Here is a 19,803-nt window from a genome sequence, read left to right as displayed (position 1 = left end):
AAATAAACGTGAACATATTTTACATAGAAAGTCAAACATGATTCTGAGAAAGGGTCTTAGCATTTAGATAATGAATGAACACTGATACTAGCTTGTGTCCCACAACATCCCGTGTACGCTGGTTTGTGGGCAGTCACACTTGCACAGTGGGCGTTAATGACGAACGAGCATAAGTCGCTTTGACCTCTGAGAAGCTGGTGTGGTGTTTGTGGCCCAGAGACTGAGTCAGTTGTGCTCAGCACTTGTCAATCTCTTCATTGATTGCTGAGACTGTCCCATTGCACTCTCACACCCTGATATGCATTCCATGCATACCCACCCAGTCAAGGTCCCTGTAGGGCATTCTGGATGAGTGCAGGCAAAGGCACACCCCCTGCTCAACAAAACCAGCAGTGTCATGCCCCAGCATGAGGACTGTGGAATGATAGGCAGCATGAAGAGGGATCTCATGGCAGAGTAAAGCTTCAGTGATCGACCGTTTCTCGGAACAATCAAAGTATCAGTAGTCTTTAAGATTGGTATAAAGCTATGTCCAGCAGCTGCAGGTAAGAGTTGCTATACTAGATCATCACATCATGAACACAAGTGACATACACATGCGTAATATCCCACTTCTCAGGCCTTTCCAACCTCACAGAGCTAATAATAATAATTAATAATTGTCCTGAACCAACTTCCCATGCATTGTATTACCACCTCATTGTTTAACCCTGGAGATGGGGCTATATATCTATCTATATATGCATGTTATGTTGATTGCTTGTGTCCTTAACAGATCTTATTTTTGCTTAAAAGCTTCTTTTAAACAAATGTTCTTTTATATGTAGAACATACTGTAGGTAATATATGGAACCGTCTCTTTGTTTACACCAGGGGTCACCAACCTTTTTAAAACTGAGAGCTTCAAGGGTACTCTGTAATACAGAGAGCTACTTGTTTAATTAATTAATAAGACTTCTAGAACAATGTAATAATAATCAGTTCTGGGACATACAACAGTAGACACTCTTCTTACCATCGTTGTTGGACCTTTTTGAATATCATTGTAAGTTTAACTGATTCAAAAAGCACAGTCAAAGTACAAGTTTTCACCCTATTGTTGACTAGTTTTATATTCAGAACATACCTGCAGCCACCTTAGGTAGTCCATGGGGGCTACCTGGTGCCCCCGGGCACCGCATTGGTGACCCCTGGTTTACACACTTCAGTTTCTGTATGTGGAATCAAATGTGTGCTTGTGTCGTGATCATGGCTGTGTATTAAAGAGCTCGGGACACGCTGTTGTCAACTGTATGTGCATTTGTCCTGAGCACGTATAGACCGCTTTCTACAGAAGAATTTCAAACAAATCAGACACAGAGCAGTTTTGATCAAGTGGTACAATTAGACTCTTTGTGCCTGTTTGCCTTTTCTACATTTGTTCTATTTATGCTGTTTTGCACCCCTCCTATCAGCTTGCAGTTAAACATCCAGTGTCTGCACTCAATAGCCCTCTGTATGGAGACACAGAAGAGGGACTATACAGCATCTCTCCTCCTCCTTTCTCTCTTTCTCTCTCCCCATCTCTCCTCCCACCCTCCTTTTTTGCACTCACTGACAAGTGCACATCCCCTGACACAGAGCCTGACGTCACAAATGGCTAAACGAGCCTCCCAGCAGTGCTTTATTTAAGGAGATTGGTTTTGGAATCGAAAGTTGATGTTTGAGGGCCTGGGGGGCGGGTACCAAGCAGCTTTAGGCGTCAGGTGTGTGTGCTGAGAGGTAGAGCGAAAGAGGAGAAGAGGAACAGCAGCCAGATGAATGAACTCAGGAACACTAGACATGTGATAAGAGCAGTGAAGGAGCGTGCTGGTTCGTTTACGTTTATCTTGAGACATACACATTAGACATGAGGAGAGTGAGCAGGCAGCAGATCAACCTTCGTCAAATGTATGGGATATCACTGAGAGAAGAAGAGGAAGAAAAAGAACTAAGCAGCAGGACAACAAAATGCTGTTTTTAGTTTTCTATTGGATTTTTTGATAAGGGTAAGAATTCCAACCTCAATCCAATCTTGTACTTTGTGATCAGTTCCAAAACAACTTGGAGACATAGTTTTGTTTCAGATTTCATTTAAAGGTCAGCCAAGTTCCTACTGTATGACAACAGCAAATACATTCAAACCTCATGTGTAACTGTTTTCAAAATAATATGCACTGTTAAAATGAGTATTTCAGTAGGGAAGAGGGCACGTCAGGGTGAGTTACACCTACCCTAATGTGTTTCTCTTGAATTATTCTTGTCAGCAAACGTCTCCCATTAGAGTTTCCTCTGGTGGAAACAGGAATTACTCACAGCTGGATCAAACAGCTTTCAGTAAAACGGGAAGTAAAAGTCTTTTTAACTACACTTGTGTGTAGCTGTGAAGTATACTAGTACTGATTTGAACAAATCTAAAGTTCCTGAGTCAAAACTTTACACTTATTTAACTTCAACAGCTGAGAATATAATCCACAGAGGCTTCTAATTCTAAATATCAACAATAAGCAGCAGATAGCAGATTGTCCTGGGTTTGATTTCCAGAGGAACCACATGCTTGGCGCCTGGTGGGGGCAGCCTGTTAACAGCATATCTGCTGCTAACACAACAATTTCCCAAATATCGGATCAATATACAGTAGTTCAAATATATTTATTTATTTAATTTATTTTATAAATCACACAGCACTGGAATTAAATCTGTTTAAAACAATGAAACCTACTGTTTATGATTGCCACCATATAGTCTTATTACAACTGTTAAATGAAAGAAGAAATCTGTGCCTTACTGCCAGGCTGTAAATACTGCAAATGAACATTGATCACTCTTATGTCATCTCACGTAGACTACAAAAGATCTGTCATTGGATTGTGTACTAATGTATCTGCCTTTTCAGTTTTTAAATCACCTTTTGTCATTTCACAAAGGTATTGGTTGGTACATATTTGTTTTATCACAGCCTAAATCCCACATGTTCTTCCGGTGGACGTGTAACGTTTCTAGTAGTGGCTTCCTGCTNNNTTACTTATCAGGATTTTTAACTCAAAAACATTACAATTGAATACATTTTCTTGCACTACATTATTAATTGCATGTAGTACCTCTATTTAGTGACCACATGTACAGTACATCAAAGTCTAACCAGAGCTGATCTTGTCTCTGCATCTACAGTAATACATAGACAAATGTCCGTTGTCTAGGTCAACTTTACTGCCAATTTTATTCATCTTCCTTTAGCTGCTCCCTTCAGGGGTCGCCACGGCCGGTCATCTGCCTCCATCTCACCCAATACCCTACCTTATCTACCCTTACACCAACAATTTCCATGTCCTTCATGACATCCACACATCTTCTTCTGCTTGTTTCTAATCATGTTTAACCTGGTCACCACCAGTGAAAACCACAGCTAATAAACCTTACCATAAACTTTACTGCCTATTATTATCTCTTAAATGAGAGCCACGCGGAAGTAGGTTATAATTCATGTCGAATTGTAAGTCATGCTTATTAGGTTTAGTTAAAAAAAACCCATTTTTTTTAACTTAGCTTAGCAATTTATCGTAGACTAGCTTTATTAAATCTAGTTTAGCTTAGCACACCATAGTTTTGATTAGCTTAACTTAGTATGGTAAACCTTATTTTAATTGGGTTTAGCTTATCACAAGTAAGAGTAATTATTCTGTATACTCATTATATGAATACTGCTAAAGTAGTAAAATTTCAATATTCAAGGAGATTCAAATCAGTTTTTAACCAGTAGTTACATTTTATCATGTAGTTTTCTTTAAAAGTTATTTTTTTGGGGTTGCCATGGGTTGTACTAAGCTTTCTATCTCTGGGGGTCATTGTCACGTTGTTCTTAGTTTAGCTGAGTCAGCAGGTGGCTCATTTTACAGTCTGCAGGAGGCTATGCGATATTACTTTCCCCAGGGATGAATTATTTATTTCTGGTCCAGCTGAGGAGCACGCAGTAAGCTATCCCAAGTCACAAATATGTAATTTGGTGTGGCACCATACATTTTTAACTATGTGAGCCAAATGATTTACCGTCCTGATCTTATAAAACAAGGTCAATACACCGACACTGTACACCACAATGTTTAATATAAAAATAAATAACACCAAAAATAATAAAACATTTTATAGAGACTAAACTTGTAGACATACAGACGTAAGCAGGATGATAAACGACACCTCACCATCCAGCTGTTGTGGTGGCGACCTAACAATTGCATTTTTGCCATTGTCCAATTACTCACAGACTAGGCTCAAAAAAATATACGTCAGCAAATACTAGAAAGATGATGCTGATGGTTATAATGATGATGATGTACATGATGAACCTTGTTTTTAAAGGTAGTTTTTGCCTTTGGACAATGACTGGAAAAAAAGAGAGGCAGTGGCGGTCCATGACCAAAGGCCTGGTCCTCGGCACTTTCCTGACCAGCTGCATGATCCTGGTTTACTGTTTCACCACTCCACAGATCCATTTGAGTTTGCCTGAGTAAGATAAAAAAACACACATTGATTCAAGTTTCAATTTTATCAAATTGGTGGGAGTTTTACTGTTTTTTTGTGCTTTGTTTTTGAAGGGTTCCAGTGCCTTACTCCTGTGCCCACCGTCCTTCTCATGTGCAACCCAAACCAGCAAATAACAGCTCAGGCCGATCCCATGGCCAGAGTTGTGCTCCTAAAGTTGATGTCATGTTCATGAAGACCCACAAAACAGCCAGCAGCACCTTCATCAATATCCTCTTTCGCTTTGGGGAGAAACACCGGCTCAAATTTGCCTTCCCTGACAGCAGAAATGACTTTTTCTACCCATCTCCTTTTGAACGCTCACACGTGAAAGACTACAGGCCAGGGATGTGTTTCAACATTATCTGTAATCACATGCGATTCAATGCACCTGAAGTGGCCAAGGTGCTTCCCATGGACACTTCCTATATTACTATTCTGCGAGACCCTGCAGAGCTGTTTGAGTCCTCCTTCCACTATTTTGGCCGCTTGGTGCCTTTTACCTGGAGAATACCAGGTGATGACAAGTTGACTGAGTTCCTACGTGACCCACTTCATTACTATAATACAGAGGGGTTCAACTCTTTCTACCTCAAGAATCTGCTGTTCTTCGACTTTGGACAGGACAACAACCTGAACGTGGATGATCCTCACGTGAAAGAAGGAATCAAATTGATTTCTGACCGTTTTCAGCTTGTAATGTTGGCAGAATACTTCGAAGAATCCCTCATCCTACTCAAGGATACCCTCTGCTGGGAGATGGATGATTTGCTCTTCTTCAAGCTTAATGCACGCAAGGGATCCACTGTATCCAAACTTACCCCTGAATTGAGGGCCAGGGCCCTAGAATGGAATGCTATTGACTGGAAGCTCTACCAACATTTCAACAAGACATTTTGGAAAAAAGTAGACTCATATGGTCGGCAGCGGATGGCCAAAAAGGTGGCAGAGCTAAGGAGGAGAAACTCTGAGATGGCATCCATTTGCATTGAAGGTGGTCATGCTGTGGATGCTGGTAGCATCCACGAGACAGACATGCAGCCCTGGCAACCTATTGGTGAGAAGTCCATCATTGGCTACAACATGAAAAAGAATGTGGACAAGACACATCAAAAGACGTGTCGTAAGATGCTGATGCCAGAGATTCAGTACTTAACAGAGCTCGGAGTAAACCTTTGGATCACCAAGCTATGGGGTCATGTCAGAGACATCATTAACTGGTAACCAAAAGGCCAAGTCCACTCTTAAATATTGCTTTGAAAAAACCCCAAGAAAACAGACTTAGTGACTGATGGACAAGTTCATTTTTATTTCAATGTCTTTGAATTTGTACTTTATATAAATGCGCACTTTGATGGTGCTTGAGAAAAAAGAAATGTTGACCAAACAATCTATACAAAAACCTGTTTGTTACATAATGTTTTGTCATAAATCACGTTTCAAACATTCAATGTTGCTCGGAGTTGGCCTGGTTTTAGTGAGATAATGTTTTGTAAATTTGTGGTTCAATTTTTAGGTGATTTATTGAATGACGACACATTTGCTGCCATTTTAGGATTGTGTTAGAAAGTGGAATGCTTTTAAGAGCTAAACACACCTGTGAAAATTGTGAATGTAGGTACAGTATTGCTTATTGCTAATTCTGATGGAGGACAAAATCAACAGACATTTGAATTAATTAAGAGACTTAGACTTTCTTTATTGTCATTGCACAGAAACACAAGAAAACTGACTAACTAAGTAACTACAGAACATCATACTGAGAATAAATGTAAAAGCAGTGGTGTAATGTAAAGCAGTTACCTCATTAGAGGCCACACAACAACATACTCTACAGTAAACAGCGAAACCACAGGCTTAGACATAATAATTTAAATTATAAATATCCCTGTTTTTCCTTCTGTGACCTCCAGAAAGAAATGGTCATCTTTCATCAAAGACTGCTATGTATAATCAATAATAACAACATTTTACGGTTTATTTTTCTTCTAAGAGATATGGATAGCGGTGATGGGTTTTTCTGTAATAATCAATCACATCATTAAGGCCTTTAATTCGTAGTTAGTTCTGTAACTGGTAGTATAATATTTCTGCTCAGAGCAGGTGTTTAAGATAACATGGAAGATCTAGATTATTGTGTTGTTACTCATTCACAGCGGGGCTTAAAAGCTACAGGCTGTTTAGTGCAATTTAAACAATGGCTAACAGTATTCAAACATCACTGACCTGTGTTTGCACAGCCTCGTAATCAGTGTCTGTGGAAATTCAGAGATTAAACTGACAGCTATTGTTCAATACAACAGCTGCTCGGCTTATTTTTCTACAGATTTTATTTTTTTTTTAATTCATCCTTTTTGGGGGGATTTTGTCCTTCATACATTCCCCACTGCTTCTTGCAATACAGTCTATGATAATCTTTGTAACCTTGAAATAAAGTGATTAAATTAAATATTGTGTCTATTAAATGTGTGACTCTTATTAAATGACAACTCTTCCCCTTTATCTTGTGTTCATTTCATTTTAACTTAAGGTTTTGGTCAATTATTCTGCTGGGTTTGATATACTGTATGTGTGCACGCACGCACACACACACGCACATACTTAAACATTACCATATTATCATGCTTTATTAAACAAGTTTATACTATACAGTATGTACAGTAGCCTTCTAATTCTGCAAAGATTGATAAAGAAGCAGTTTGAATGCATTAAATAATCTAATACAGATTATAAAAGATTATTTTGTTATTATATATTTTTTTTACATTGTAGAATTCGCCTTTTCAACTCATAATTGTTCACTGAATACAAGAAAGCAGTCAACTGTGATGATGGTTCTGTGTTTTATTTGTGGGGAGTTGAGCAGGTTAGTACAACAGTAACAATTGCCCAGTTAAACTGAAATATGCAATCAAAAGATCAATGTTAAAGCATTCTTGTGGTGAATATGCTATTCCAAAAAAAACAAAAAACAAAAAACAAATAAAACTTAATAACAAGCAATAAAACAAGCATATTTTACTCCCTTCTTTTCTTTTTTGACTATCTTCTTTCTTTGACTTTGTGTCATTCAACAATTACCTACTGCATGACATGAAAATGATCAACTTTCAATAATAATTTATTGCGCCTTTAAACTGAAGGCATCATCAATGACCAGATGAGGCAGCAGAGCGCCATAGGCGCAGTAATACAACGAAAGTAGAGTAAACAATGAAGAAAACAACGGAAATGTGTCGTCAAGCGTGTATTTATTTATTATTTTGTTCTACCGATTAGCAATGTAGTTCGTGCAACTGTTCATCTTTATTAATATACAAGTAGATATTGTCGCAGCACTGACAGTCTTGGGTTTGCATTCCCCGTGAATGCCGTTTTCTGTCTAACAGCGATATTGTTGTTCGCTTTGATAGCTGAAGCATTTTAGCGTTTGATGTGTCGACTAGCTTTACATTTGCTGCTTTAATATAACCATCAATGGAACCGAAAGTGAGACCAGCTTTCGGCCCTATTCTGAAGGACTGAAATCGACAATGTTGTTGTGGATGGTCCTGCAGATGAGAAGTGAGTTTTAACCTGATGAATACGAGCAACAATGTCCTGTAAATCCACCAAAGTTGCTCCAAGCGTTGACTTCGACCACAGTTGCTCTGACAGCGTGGAATATCTGACACTTAATTTTGGACCATTTGAAACTGTCCATCGCTGGAGAAGACTCCCTCCATGTGACGAGTTTGTTGGCGCAAGGTATTAATGTTCACCAGTGACATTACGTGGACCTTCTCTAACTGTATTTAGTCATCTTTCTTTAACATATATGTGTTTATTTTTTAAAACATTACCGTTTGAACCCAGGCGCAGCAAACACACAGTGGTGGCATATAGGGATGCCATTTACGTCTTTGGGGGAGACAATGGGTCAGTATCACTTAACATTTATTGAATTTTGTTTATTTCATTATTTTCATCATCTTCTAAAAAAATCACATCCGCTTAACTCAACAGTAAAAACATGTTGAATGATTTACTGCGGTTCGATGTGAAGGACTGCTCATGGTGCAGGTAAAGATCACCGCTTCTGGCTTCCAATAAAAGAATTGCAAAGTGTAAGACCTGCGTGTGTCTGTTCGCATGTGTCGATTGCATCAGAATAATGCAATATTTTCATATATTCTTGTAGAGCTTTTACCACTGGAACTCCGCCTGCTCCCAGATATCACCATTCAGCTGTGGTCTATGGCAGCAGCATGTTTGTTTTTGGTAAATGTTTAATGTTCTTACTTTTCTAATTGATTTTTTATTTATTGTTGCTGTAATATTTGCTGTTTTCCTCTAAGGGGGTTACACTGGAGACATCTACTCAAACTCAAACCTGAAAAACAAAAATGACCTTTTTGACTACAAGTTTGCAACTGGCCAGTGGACAGAGTGGAAAGTGGAGGGAAGGTAATTTGTGTTCAAAGACTGCATTTGTCTTTTTATTGTAAATGATAAAAGTCAAGCAAAAGCCAATAATGGATGATGATTGTAGTTGTTCCTGTAAACACGTATATGTCTTGCACTTGTAATTGTTATCTTGTGGGACTCAAGTGCATATTTCCCAGTTCCTTTTGTTGTTTGGAAATATTGATTTTTGTTGTTGCTGTAGTTTACCAGTGGCGAGATCTGCACACGGAGCCACAGTCTACAATGATAAACTGTGGATTTTTGCTGGATATGATGGAAATGCCAGGTTTGGTAAATTTACTTTTCCATTTCAGCCTTAAGACAAAGTTAAGTTTTTTTTCTGACCAAATATTGAACTAAATTACTGCTTTTCACAGGTTGAATGACATGTGGACCATCAGTCTTCAGGACAGAGAACATGCATGTTGGGAAGAGGCGAGAATAAATAATTCATCAGCAATAGTAAATTGCCCAAAATTGCTTATTGTGTGTCTTAGGTTTTTCTTCTGCCTTTGTTTCCTTCAGATTGATCAGAGTGGTGAAATCCCTCCCTCTTCCTGTAACACTCCCGTGGCTGTATGCAGGGATAAGATGTTTGTGTTTTCTGGTCAAAGTGGAGCAAAGATCACTAACAACCTTTTCCAGTTTGAGTTTAAAGGACACATGTGAGCAGATCTTTGCTTTCTATACGTCTGATACTAACTCTTAAAAACACAATGTCAAGTGCTAGACATAATAATGGACAAACTTCTGTGGCTGCATATTCTCAGATGGACACGGATCCCCACTGAGCATCTACTGCGCGGCTCCCCTCCTCCTCCTCAGAGACGATATGGTCACACAATGGTGGCCTTTGATCGTCACCTCTACGTTTTTGGTGGTGCTGCAGACAACACTCTGCCCAATGAGCTGCACTGCTATGATGTTGACTCACAGACATGGGAGGTGATTCAACCCAGTTTGGACAGTGAGGTAAGAAACAAATACTACAAATTTTCTAAAATCCTGTAAAACCCATTGAAATTGAATGATTTGTAATTATTATTATCATTGAATGCCAGACAAATAATTAAATAAATAAATAAATAAAACAGCTTTTGAAAAGCTTGCCAATGCAGAGAACACTTAATACAAGAGGTGAAAATATTTAATTTGTTTATCTTAGTATAATTTATTTACAAAGCCTAAACATAATTACTTTTCATAAAATCTTCATCAATTGTTAGTGTGACCCACTGTGTCTAATATTAGCTGAATGTGTCCTTTTACCACCACAGATGCCCAGTGGAAGACTGTTTCATGCTGCTGCTGTGATTCAAGATGCCATGTATATTTTTGGAGGGACGGTGGACAATAATGTGCGCAGTGGGGAGATGTACAGATTTCAGGTCGGTGTTTCTACTGCTAATAGTTCAACGTGACTTTATCAAATATCAAAATTGTTTTCCTGTTCTAGAAAGTGATGGTTAAAGCTGTGTATTTTTTTATTATCTTGCAGTTTTCATCTTATCCAAAGTGTACCCTCCATGAAGACTATGGCAAACTGTGGGAGAACCGTCAGTTCTGTGATGTGGAGTTCATTCTGGGAGAGGTCTGTTTTTATGATAAAAAAAGGAAACGAGAAAACATTAATCTAAATTTATTTCAGTTTGTCTTCCTCTGCTTTTGTTCTGTTGACAGAGGGAGGAGAGAGTCCTGGGACACATTGCCATAGTGACTGCAAGATGTCAGTGGCTTAGAAAGAAAATCTTGCAGGCTCGGGATCGACATAGACAGGTCAGCAAAACCAAAGGACTGGTCTGATATCTTGTTCAGAAACACGTCTGCATGTAGTCTGGGAATAAAAGAAAATGAAACAAAAGTCAATTTGTCCTACTTTCTGGACTTGGATGTATGTGCACATCTTAAAGTCAATATCAAATTTGGGCTTATGTAGTGTAACGTTAGTGAAATATTTTTACTAAAAGCACAAACCAATAAAAAGCTTCACAATGTTACAATATTTAGTGAACATATGAAGGGTAAAACGTTTTCAACACTACTAATTTACAGTGGTTTCAAAATTTAAATGTAAAGTAGCTCTGATGTTACAGATATTTTTAGATTATTTTGTATGTTAACATAAAATGTCTTTTTGTCAAAAAGTCTAATTAAAACTGTAGGTGTTGTGCAAATTAATTTTTCTAAAATTATAAGACTGACTTTTATTAATACAACTATTGTAGCAGTCATTAGATACAGAGATGGAAAATGAAACAGAAGTAACTCACTGTTAACTCCCCATGTTTTGTGTAGAAAGCTAAACATGAATCCAATGAGGAGGGTGAAGAGGGACTCTCTGGAGGACCAAGGGATATCCCAGCAGGCCACAGGACATCAGGCACGCAGCTGATGCTTAAGGTTTGCATCAGAGAGGCCGAGGCCCAGCCATTTGAAGTCTTAATGCAGTTCCTTTACACAGACAAGATCCAGTATCCACGCAGAGGTAACAGACTTTGTATCCTTCTCCCACACTAGTTCAAAGTCTTAGAATAGAAGTAGAAAAACGGATTCCTGATTCCGTGTCTTTATTTGTCTACGTAGGTCACGTCCAAGACGTTCTCCTGATTATGGACGTCTACAAACTTGCTCTTAGTTTTAAGCTCTCTCGTCTGGAGCAGCTGTGTGTGCAGTACATTGAGGCATCTGTCGACCTGCAGAATGTTCTCAGTGTTTGTGAAAATGCAAACAAGCTGCAACTGGACCAACTGAAGGTACAGCTACAACAAATCACTTTGGATAACTTGAATTCGCTCAATTGGGAATTCTATTAGTTGAGTGCAAGAAATGTTTACACCAGTATAGGGCAGTAAAATAAAACTCTAAAACTGCTATAGCCTCATTCCTAAACTAAGAGATGAGAGAATAACAATAATCAGCTATTAACATGAACATGCATGTTAACTAACACCTTTGTTCTGCAGGAACATTGCCTTAACTTTGTGGTGAAGGAGTCGCACTTCAACCAGGTGATCATGACTAAGGAGTTTGAACATCTGTCTACTCCGCTCATCGTTGAAATAGTGAGGAGGAAGCAGCACCCTCCACCCAGGTTGTACTCGGACCAACCAGTGGACATTGGGACGTCCCTGGTGCAGGACATGAAGGCCTCCCTGGAGGGCGGAGGTCTGGAGTTCTGTGACATTATTCTGCTGTTAGACGGTCACCCACGTCCTGCACATAAAGCCATACTGGCAGCTCGGTCCAGGTAAAGACAGGCCCAGAAAAAACACCAGCAAAACAACATCTTAGTTTGAATTTCTATTTTACAGCTTTTCCTACAAACCAAATTATTACATTATAACTAAAATTAGCGCTGGTATCAGTAGTACAAGTTGTCATCATTGTCATAGCCTGGTGTTGATACTACCAAGGCTTTTCAGAAATCAGTTAAAGTCTTTGGTCTTATTTTTAATAAATACAAATTCTGTTATTTAAGGGTTAATAATACACATTTATCTTCCTGTGGTTTTAATTAAGCAGAAATACATATTTATTGTCAATCTCTGCACTCTAGATATTTCTGTTGCTGACACTCTGCACACTTCACTCGCTTTTGTTCCTCAGTTACTTTGAAGCAATGTTCCGCTCCTTCATGCCTGAGGATGGGCAGGTGAATATCTCCATTGGTGAGATGGTTCCAAGTAAACAGGCCTTCGAGTCAATGCTGAGGTATATTTACTACGGCGACGTTAACATGCCTCCTGAAGACTCACTGTATCCTTTCCCAACAGGGAACTAGGGAAACATTACACACAATAACAATACCACTTTCTTTAAGTTTCTTTTATATAATTCAATGCTCACCTACGACTGACAGCATTCTCTTGTTCACAATCTTCAATTCTGCTATTTTTCATCCTACAGCACCATGTAACCTGTTTACTTGCCTCTGTTGTTAATTTACAAGTCCAGAGTTTTTCATATTGATCGACTACAGTGCAGTGTGGTGTATTCCTGATATAAACATACAGTTTGTAATTGGTGTTGGGTCTAATGCCATTAAGAACATTTGGCCAGGGTCTTTGTTTTTACACTGCTGCACATTTTTATTTCCCTGACCCTTGATCAACAGTTATCTGTTTGCTGCACCATATTACTACGGCTTCTCCAACAACAGACTACAGGCTTACTGCAAACAGAACCTGGAGATGAATGTGACTGTGGAGAACGTCCTGCAGGTAATGAATGTTTCTCAGTCACCAACTTTACACATTGATGCGGAGTCAATACATATGTTTTTGTTTAACTCTATTCGTCCTCTTTTCTCCTCCTTTATTTAGATTCTGGAGGCAGCAGATAAAACCCAGGCTCTGGACATGAAGAAGCATTGCCTGCATATTATTGTCCACCAGTTCATCAAGGTGGGTGGGCTTGTGTCCAATGCCCTGGGGGTGTGCTGCCCACTCAGTGCAGCTGAGCTAACCCTGTAGCCCCTTCTTCTTAGCAAGAGGCCGACACTTTTGGCCTTTATGTTGCATCACTCTTCATCTTCTACGTAACACAGCAACTGTTTACACCTCCGCCGGCTGAACAAGCACCTCCTCACATACCAGTGAAGGTCACAGGACCACTTGTAATCCTTATTCAAAGAAACAACTCAACACGCAGCCACTGGAAGTCATTACAGGGTTAAAAATTTCAGATTAGCGTCTTTTCTTTTTCTTTTTTTTACAGTCTGCCTGATAGGGTGCTTCTTTATTCCTCTGTTAGACTCGTTGTTGTCGTCCTCACTTCATTTGTTGCTCATTATTTTTCATTTGTTTGCTCTCCCCCTCCCAAAGGTATCCAAGCTCCCCAACCTGCGGTCCCTCAGCCAGCTGCTGCTCTTGGACATCATTGAGTCTCTAGCTACACACATATCAGACAAACAGTGTGCTGAGATGGGCTCCGACATTTAGGATGAGGCCGAGACCCCGCCCCTTTCCCTCTTCACACAAGCCATATATAACTACATATGAAAATAAACCTGTGCGCCGCCTGTTACCTGTCATTCCCTCCTCCTTTGCCCACACTTTGTTCTTTATGCTGCTCATTGCATGGCTAAATTCTCAAACACTTAAATGCCTTCAGTCAACATAGTTTCAATGTTCTCAGTATGAGGAATTCCATGGGAGACACATTATATGAACTAAAAAAATCTTAATTTTTTGGCTTTTATTTATTTCTGTATACATGTAAATTTTTTCTTTCTTTTTTTCCACTTCTTTTTTTCCGTTTTTTTCTTCTTCTTTTTTTTTTAGATTTGTTTCAGATTGTACTGCATTATTTCATGAAATATCACATTAGTCTGACACAGTAGCAGTACAGTGTTGTTCCCAAACAGATTTTCTTAAAATAACTGCTTCAAATTATACTGTAGATACAACTTAAAAGTATATCTAAAATGTACTGCACACTTGTATTACCCAGATATAGACATCAAACCTCTATGCATGGAACGAAGAAAAATTTAAATGCTAATAATTGACCTGTGTTTGACGTGACATTTCTTGTCACTGAAACACTTCTGATCATTTCTTCCAAGTTCCAGACAAAGACAAACCTTGTTTAGCCATAAAATACACATTTATTTGCTGTCAATTTATTTACTGTCAACCGTGCATTAAAAGCCTTAATAAATATCATTAAAATATAGTCATTGCATACTGACTCTGTGTCTTTAATTAATTTAATTAATTGAAGTTTTAGACGATAATAAAAAAAAGTTTGTGAAAAAAAACAAAACAACTTTCTTTTTAAGCTGATGTAGGAAGCAAGGGGAGGGGATGTGATAAATCAGTCAGGAAAAATCCAATAGTGGAGGCAAGAAGGATCAAAGAGAAGACAGAATTAATGACATAATTTGAAGTTAGAGTGTGTGGATTATGGAGGTGTGTGGGAAAACAAGGCTGTGGAAACAGAAGTGGAGATGTTGGTTGTTACTTGATCAGATCTCCAGGGCATTCTCTGTTTGAGGCACCACTCTGAAAGTGTCCTCACTCCTCCTCACCATGGTCTGGAACTATGTGCAGATATTATATAATTAAATTCAAACAGGTTTGAGTTGGGTTATGAATTTGTATTTTTGCTTTAGTTGCAATTGGTATTTCATGAATATTAATTGTATTTATCAGATATATACATGTAATTGTTTTTTAAGCTGTGCAAACATTTTAGTTTAAAAACTAGAGGTAAAATGTTATAAAATATTAAATATTTTATAACATTACAAATAAATATAAATAATATGGTCTATTAATTCCTATATGTAGACTGAACAAAGTCACAGATTTTGTGGTAATCAGGGTGTGTGTTCCTCTAATTATACCACACAGCTGCTGGACATCATTGTTATAACATAGGGTTTTCCAAGTCGTTATGTGAAACCCGAACAGCTGTGTAGGTGAAACATCAAAACATCCAAACTCTTCTACTGTGACAAAGACCATTTCACAGTCTTACAGGTGGCCGGACTAAGCACAACAACAAGAATATGAGGTTGAAGTTGTAGACGAAGTAGCCAGGAATTGCGATGCAGCGGACGGATACACATTTATCTTTTTACCACCACACTGTGTTGTCTTTGCTTTAATATTTATCACCATTACATCTGCCTTCAGTGACACTGCAGCACACTTAGTGACTATGGTGTAAACTTTTCCCAAAACTTTTTCTGCAGTGCACCCTCCTGTGAATAGGAATAATGCCATCCCCTCATCCCATACTCTGACACTTCACAGCTATTGCTTCAAAATTCCATTAAACCTTATTTTAACTGTTTTTCACTGTAATTCCTTAATTTAAATTTAAACTGCCTGTCAATCAATCAACAAATTAATCAAATTGTACCTATGTAGTGTTGTTCACATGCAGTGTTTTACATAATAAAACCAACAGCACCCCCACACACATCCTTTCTTACGCACAATCACACACATCTCACACATATGCATTCACAGAATTAATTTTAAAACTAGTCCAATGATGACTTTCAGTCATTCAACGATTCTATGTTAAAATTATGAATAATGAAAAGCTAAGGCTACATACAGTCATTAAAGGCTACATAAATCATGTTCTATGTAGCCTTAAATTATGAAAAACGTGTTACATTTTAGTAACTTAAACATGTTAAGAACCCTGGAGTTTTATCTTTATATCTTCAGGTGTTGTGGATGGAAACCTCTAAAGGTGTAATGGAAATGGAACAATTTTAAAAACAAGAGCAACCATCAAAACTGTTACCAGCAGCATCAGTTTTCCTTTTTCTTTTTTCCCAAAACTGAAAGAACTTTAAAAAAAAAATTGAATTTGGATTTTGTACTTTTGTGGGATATATGCAGGAAGTCTTTCCTCTGTCATGCTCTGTCTAATTACACAATGGTGGCCAGGAATATAGAGTAAAGTCCTAAATGCATGTTTCACAGGTGCACGAACACTGTTCTCTCCTGATGTATTCAGTGGTGCAGAGGCAACAGATTTCTACTCCGGTTTGGACTCTGCTGCTGGAATCACTGCAATGAGCACAATGTCCCATTGATAGTCCAGACACCTGAGACATCTGGCAAAGCTCAAGCATCCAATTCCCTGAGAGTGTGAAAGACATAATGAAAACATTAATAATCTCACTGCTGATTTCTGTTGGAAATTATTTAAACCTAGTAAAAAAAAAAGTAAATATCTGAGCAACACAGACTGGGCCTCAAGTTTCTATTTAGGACAGAATTGCATTCTTTTTTCTTTTCGGTTGTAGTAACCCCCACCTCAATCTAAGATTACTCATGTTTCCTTCTTTTAAGATTTGTCTTAGTTAGTACACACACACACACACACACACACACACACACACACACACTCGCACACAGGAGTCCTCCTGGACGTATCCAGTTTCATGTTAAAAACAGAGTTCTTTGTTCACTGATGACATTGAACACTGAAACAAAACAGTATGCTTCTTGTCTCCTTGTCGTCCTTGATTATCTTCCCTCTTATCCGCTGCATTTTATTAAGGAGAGTGAATAAGTGGACTGTCCAGACTGATTGTGCCACCTCAGCAGGTGGGACGGACCGCAGACAGACTCTGCCTGATCTCCTAACTGACTTCTCTACCTGCACAGATCCACCAACACTGAGTGTTCTGTGTGTTTGTGCACAGGCAGAAGATGGTCTTCCTCACAACAAAAATGATGCAGAGGACGGCACTCTTTGTGACATTCGGGGGTTTGGTGACGTCTTTCGTCACCATGTTTATGCCCCTGTGGAAGACTATGAACTCAGAACTGAACGAAGTGGAGAACTGGTACTCCGGGCTGTTTCACACCTGCCTTTACACTGAGGAGGTGGGCATTCAGTGCAAGGCCTACGAGTCCATCATGGGACTCCCTGTGGACCTGCAGATCTCCAGGGTTCTCATGTCTGTATCCATAGGAACCGGAGCTTCAGCCGTGTTGGCAGCCTTTCCTGGTCTGGAAGGTGTTGAGATATGTGTCCAGCATCCTGGACGTAAAAGGTTTCTCCTGATCCTCAGCGGTGTGCTGTCCTGGGTGTCCGGTCTCACCACCTTGGCTCCCGTCTCTATCGTTGCCTACACCACTGTGGTGGACTTCTGGAATGAGGGTTTTCCTGATGTGATGCCACGGTGGGAGTACGGAGAGGCCATGTTCTCAGGCTGGTTTGGAGGTTTGGCACTGGCCCTTGGAGGGACTTTGTTCTTTATAGCTGTGTGTATGGGAGACTATGGCCTGAGGTCACAGAGTTTCCAGACTGACCCGCAGTTGAAGGACAGGACAAATCACTACCTAAAAACAGAGGTTCTATAGAATTATCATCATCTAATGTGTGTGAATAAAATGTTCTTCAGAGATAATAGTTCTGACATAAACAACTTTTCTGAAAACAGAAGAACTGTATCCCTCAATGTGAACTGTTGCTTTAGAAGGTACTGTACATTTGATTAATTAGAGAGTGTTGCCTTTCCAGTGAACCTCTATAACAAGGATACAATAGTGCCATTGACCTCACTTAGTTATTTTACTTTAGTAAGTTGTCATTTTGAGACATTTTCTCGTTTTGGAGAATCTTATTATTTCGAGGCCGAAAGCTTATGATTTCATGTTATTGAGACATTAATTTAATATTTTAAAATAATTTAAAGTATTTTATTAAATATTTTAGTGTAGTATAAATGCATTTTATTATTTTGATTTGTTTTCATTCATTTCATTTTTTTTCAAGTCATGTTTATACAAATTACATAGATATAGATAATTCCCACCTTATTGTGTTATTATGTCATTATGTACTTTGTACTTCTTACTACTTTTAACAATGAAAGCATTCCCTTTTTATAAGGAAACATTATTATTTTTTATTTTTTTCATGTTGGTAATTATTCAGACAGCTTTAAGCACCCGGGCAGCAGTGTGTGGGGGTGGAGCCATGCTCAGAGCACCTCAGTGGTAATTTGGCAGCTGGTGGACACGAACCAAGAGCCTTCCAGACCCAAGTCCGCTTAACCACTAAGCCACCACAACCCTAAACTTCATGTGCCAGTTGTCAGTACACTGTAGTAGTACTCCCCTGGACATAGAAACTCTTTTATATCTTTCTTTAAAATGAAGGGCATCCTTTATTTAACTAGGATGCCCTTTGAATGTAATTTTTTTTGGACAAAGGTTACTAGATTAGAGGTTCAAACAGAAAGATAAGTAAACATAAGTACATAAGAGCTAAAAACAATAATATGTGACCAGATATGAATTAAATAAAGATAAAACTAAATCTGTTTTTAATTGCTGATGTTTTTGGTATTTACAACTGTTTTATGTCAATCAGGTGAATGCCTCTAAATTTAATAAAGTGCATGAATTATTTCACTTATCTTTCTCAATTTTCTGCATCCTAATCAACCTGTGTAATAATACTATTATACAGAGTAATGTATATTATATGGTGAACTGCAGTTTTTTTCTCAGGTGCTCAAGGAATGGAAATATCTCTGTAGCTCTTTTCTATAACACCAGCTCTATACCGTTTTTTAATCCTGCTGCACTCCAGCCCTGCCTGTACAGCCTACTCTTTCATTTGTTCTTCTACTCTGTACATACTAATACACACACATACACACTCAGCAGGGATTATATCTTGGCTACGGCAAGTCTGAAGAATTAGTCACATTGTCTGCAGTTTTCTGGTGTGATGACTTTGTTATTATGTATTTGAACTGTAATGAGAGCATTTAGTTCCCCCTTTTTTCCTGCAGATGCTGCTATTAACAATTTGAAAGTCCTCTTCTATGAGTAGAGTAAAGTCTGTAATGTTTTTACTTCATAACCTTTGTTTTTCTAACTTAAAAATCAATTTACACATAAACAAGTGAAGCATTTAGTTTGGGAGACTAATGATTGCTGATTATATAGCTGCAGCTACAGATTATTCCAAAGCTGGAGCTGACTGTAGTCTGACTGTTGTGTACAGATCCATCTCCAACAATGGAGTTGTCCATCCCCAACAATGGAGTGACAAAACGATCTTTTCTTAACTCAAATTATCTCACAGTTGGGTTCCTGCTTATTTTAATGGGGACGGGGTTAAGGCTGACTGCTCTAGATTACTGTAATAGTTTCATCATATTTGTAAGTCATTTTGTAGTCCATGATTTATATTCTGGACGTGGGGAAGGGGTTACTACAAACTGTATCCTCCACTATACTGCTGACACTGGTGCTGCAGCACAGACATTCAGTACAATGTGTACAGTATGCACAGCTAGCACCCAGCAGTGCGATAAGTGAGCAGTCA

At 38.6% G+C, this 19,803-nt stretch overlaps 3 protein-coding genes across 4 annotated transcripts; all 3 read left to right on the top strand.

Annotated features, from left to right (window-relative positions):
- Positions 1-1,271: 1,271 nt before the first annotated feature.
- gal3st1a (galactose-3-O-sulfotransferase 1a) lies at positions 1,272-7,120 on the top strand. Its single transcript, XM_008335515.3, has 3 exons — positions 1,272-2,027; positions 4,375-4,522; positions 4,611-7,120. Exons 2-3 carry the CDS (start codon positions 4,395-4,397, stop codon positions 5,758-5,760), a joined length of 1,278 nt encoding a protein of 425 aa, XP_008333737.1. The 5' UTR covers positions 1,272-2,027; positions 4,375-4,394; the 3' UTR covers positions 5,761-7,120.
- A 615-nt stretch (positions 7,121-7,735) lies between these two features.
- lztr1 (leucine zipper like post translational regulator 1) lies at positions 7,736-14,667 on the top strand. Of its 2 annotated transcripts, none has more exons than XM_025053373.1 (19): positions 7,736-8,283; positions 8,392-8,454; positions 8,542-8,598; positions 8,717-8,796; positions 8,874-8,982; positions 9,185-9,268; positions 9,360-9,417; positions 9,508-9,647; positions 9,753-9,954; positions 10,260-10,370; positions 10,481-10,573; positions 10,663-10,758; positions 11,278-11,467; positions 11,566-11,735; positions 11,946-12,229; positions 12,589-12,693; positions 13,097-13,202; positions 13,305-13,385; positions 13,806-14,667. In XM_025053373.1, exons 1-19 carry the CDS (start codon positions 8,132-8,134, stop codon positions 13,920-13,922), a joined length of 2,298 nt encoding a protein of 765 aa, XP_024909141.1. In that variant the 5' UTR covers positions 7,736-8,131; the 3' UTR covers positions 13,923-14,667. The 2 variants fall into 2 exon arrangements, with proteins under 2 accessions (XP_024909141.1, XP_008333736.1); XM_008335514.3 differs by having other exon boundaries at positions 7,738-8,283; positions 12,589-12,738.
- A 2,260-nt stretch (positions 14,668-16,927) lies between these two features.
- On the top strand, positions 16,928-18,086 carry cldn26 (claudin 26). The gene has a single exon (XM_008335512.3). The coding sequence runs from the start codon at positions 17,166-17,168 to the stop codon at positions 17,820-17,822; it is 657 nt and encodes a 218-aa protein (XP_008333734.1). The 5' UTR covers positions 16,928-17,165; the 3' UTR covers positions 17,823-18,086.
- The last annotated feature ends 1,717 nt before the right edge of the window (positions 18,087-19,803 follow it).

The sequence above is a fragment of the Cynoglossus semilaevis genome, chromosome Z (assembly GCF_000523025.1).
Source record: "Cynoglossus semilaevis isolate Cse_v1.0 chromosome Z, Cse_v1.0, whole genome shotgun sequence".
Classification (NCBI taxonomy): Eukaryota; Metazoa; Chordata; class Actinopteri; order Pleuronectiformes; family Cynoglossidae; genus Cynoglossus; species Cynoglossus semilaevis.
Note: the sequence above shows the minus strand (reverse complement) of the source record. Positions and strands in the feature narration are given on the sequence as shown.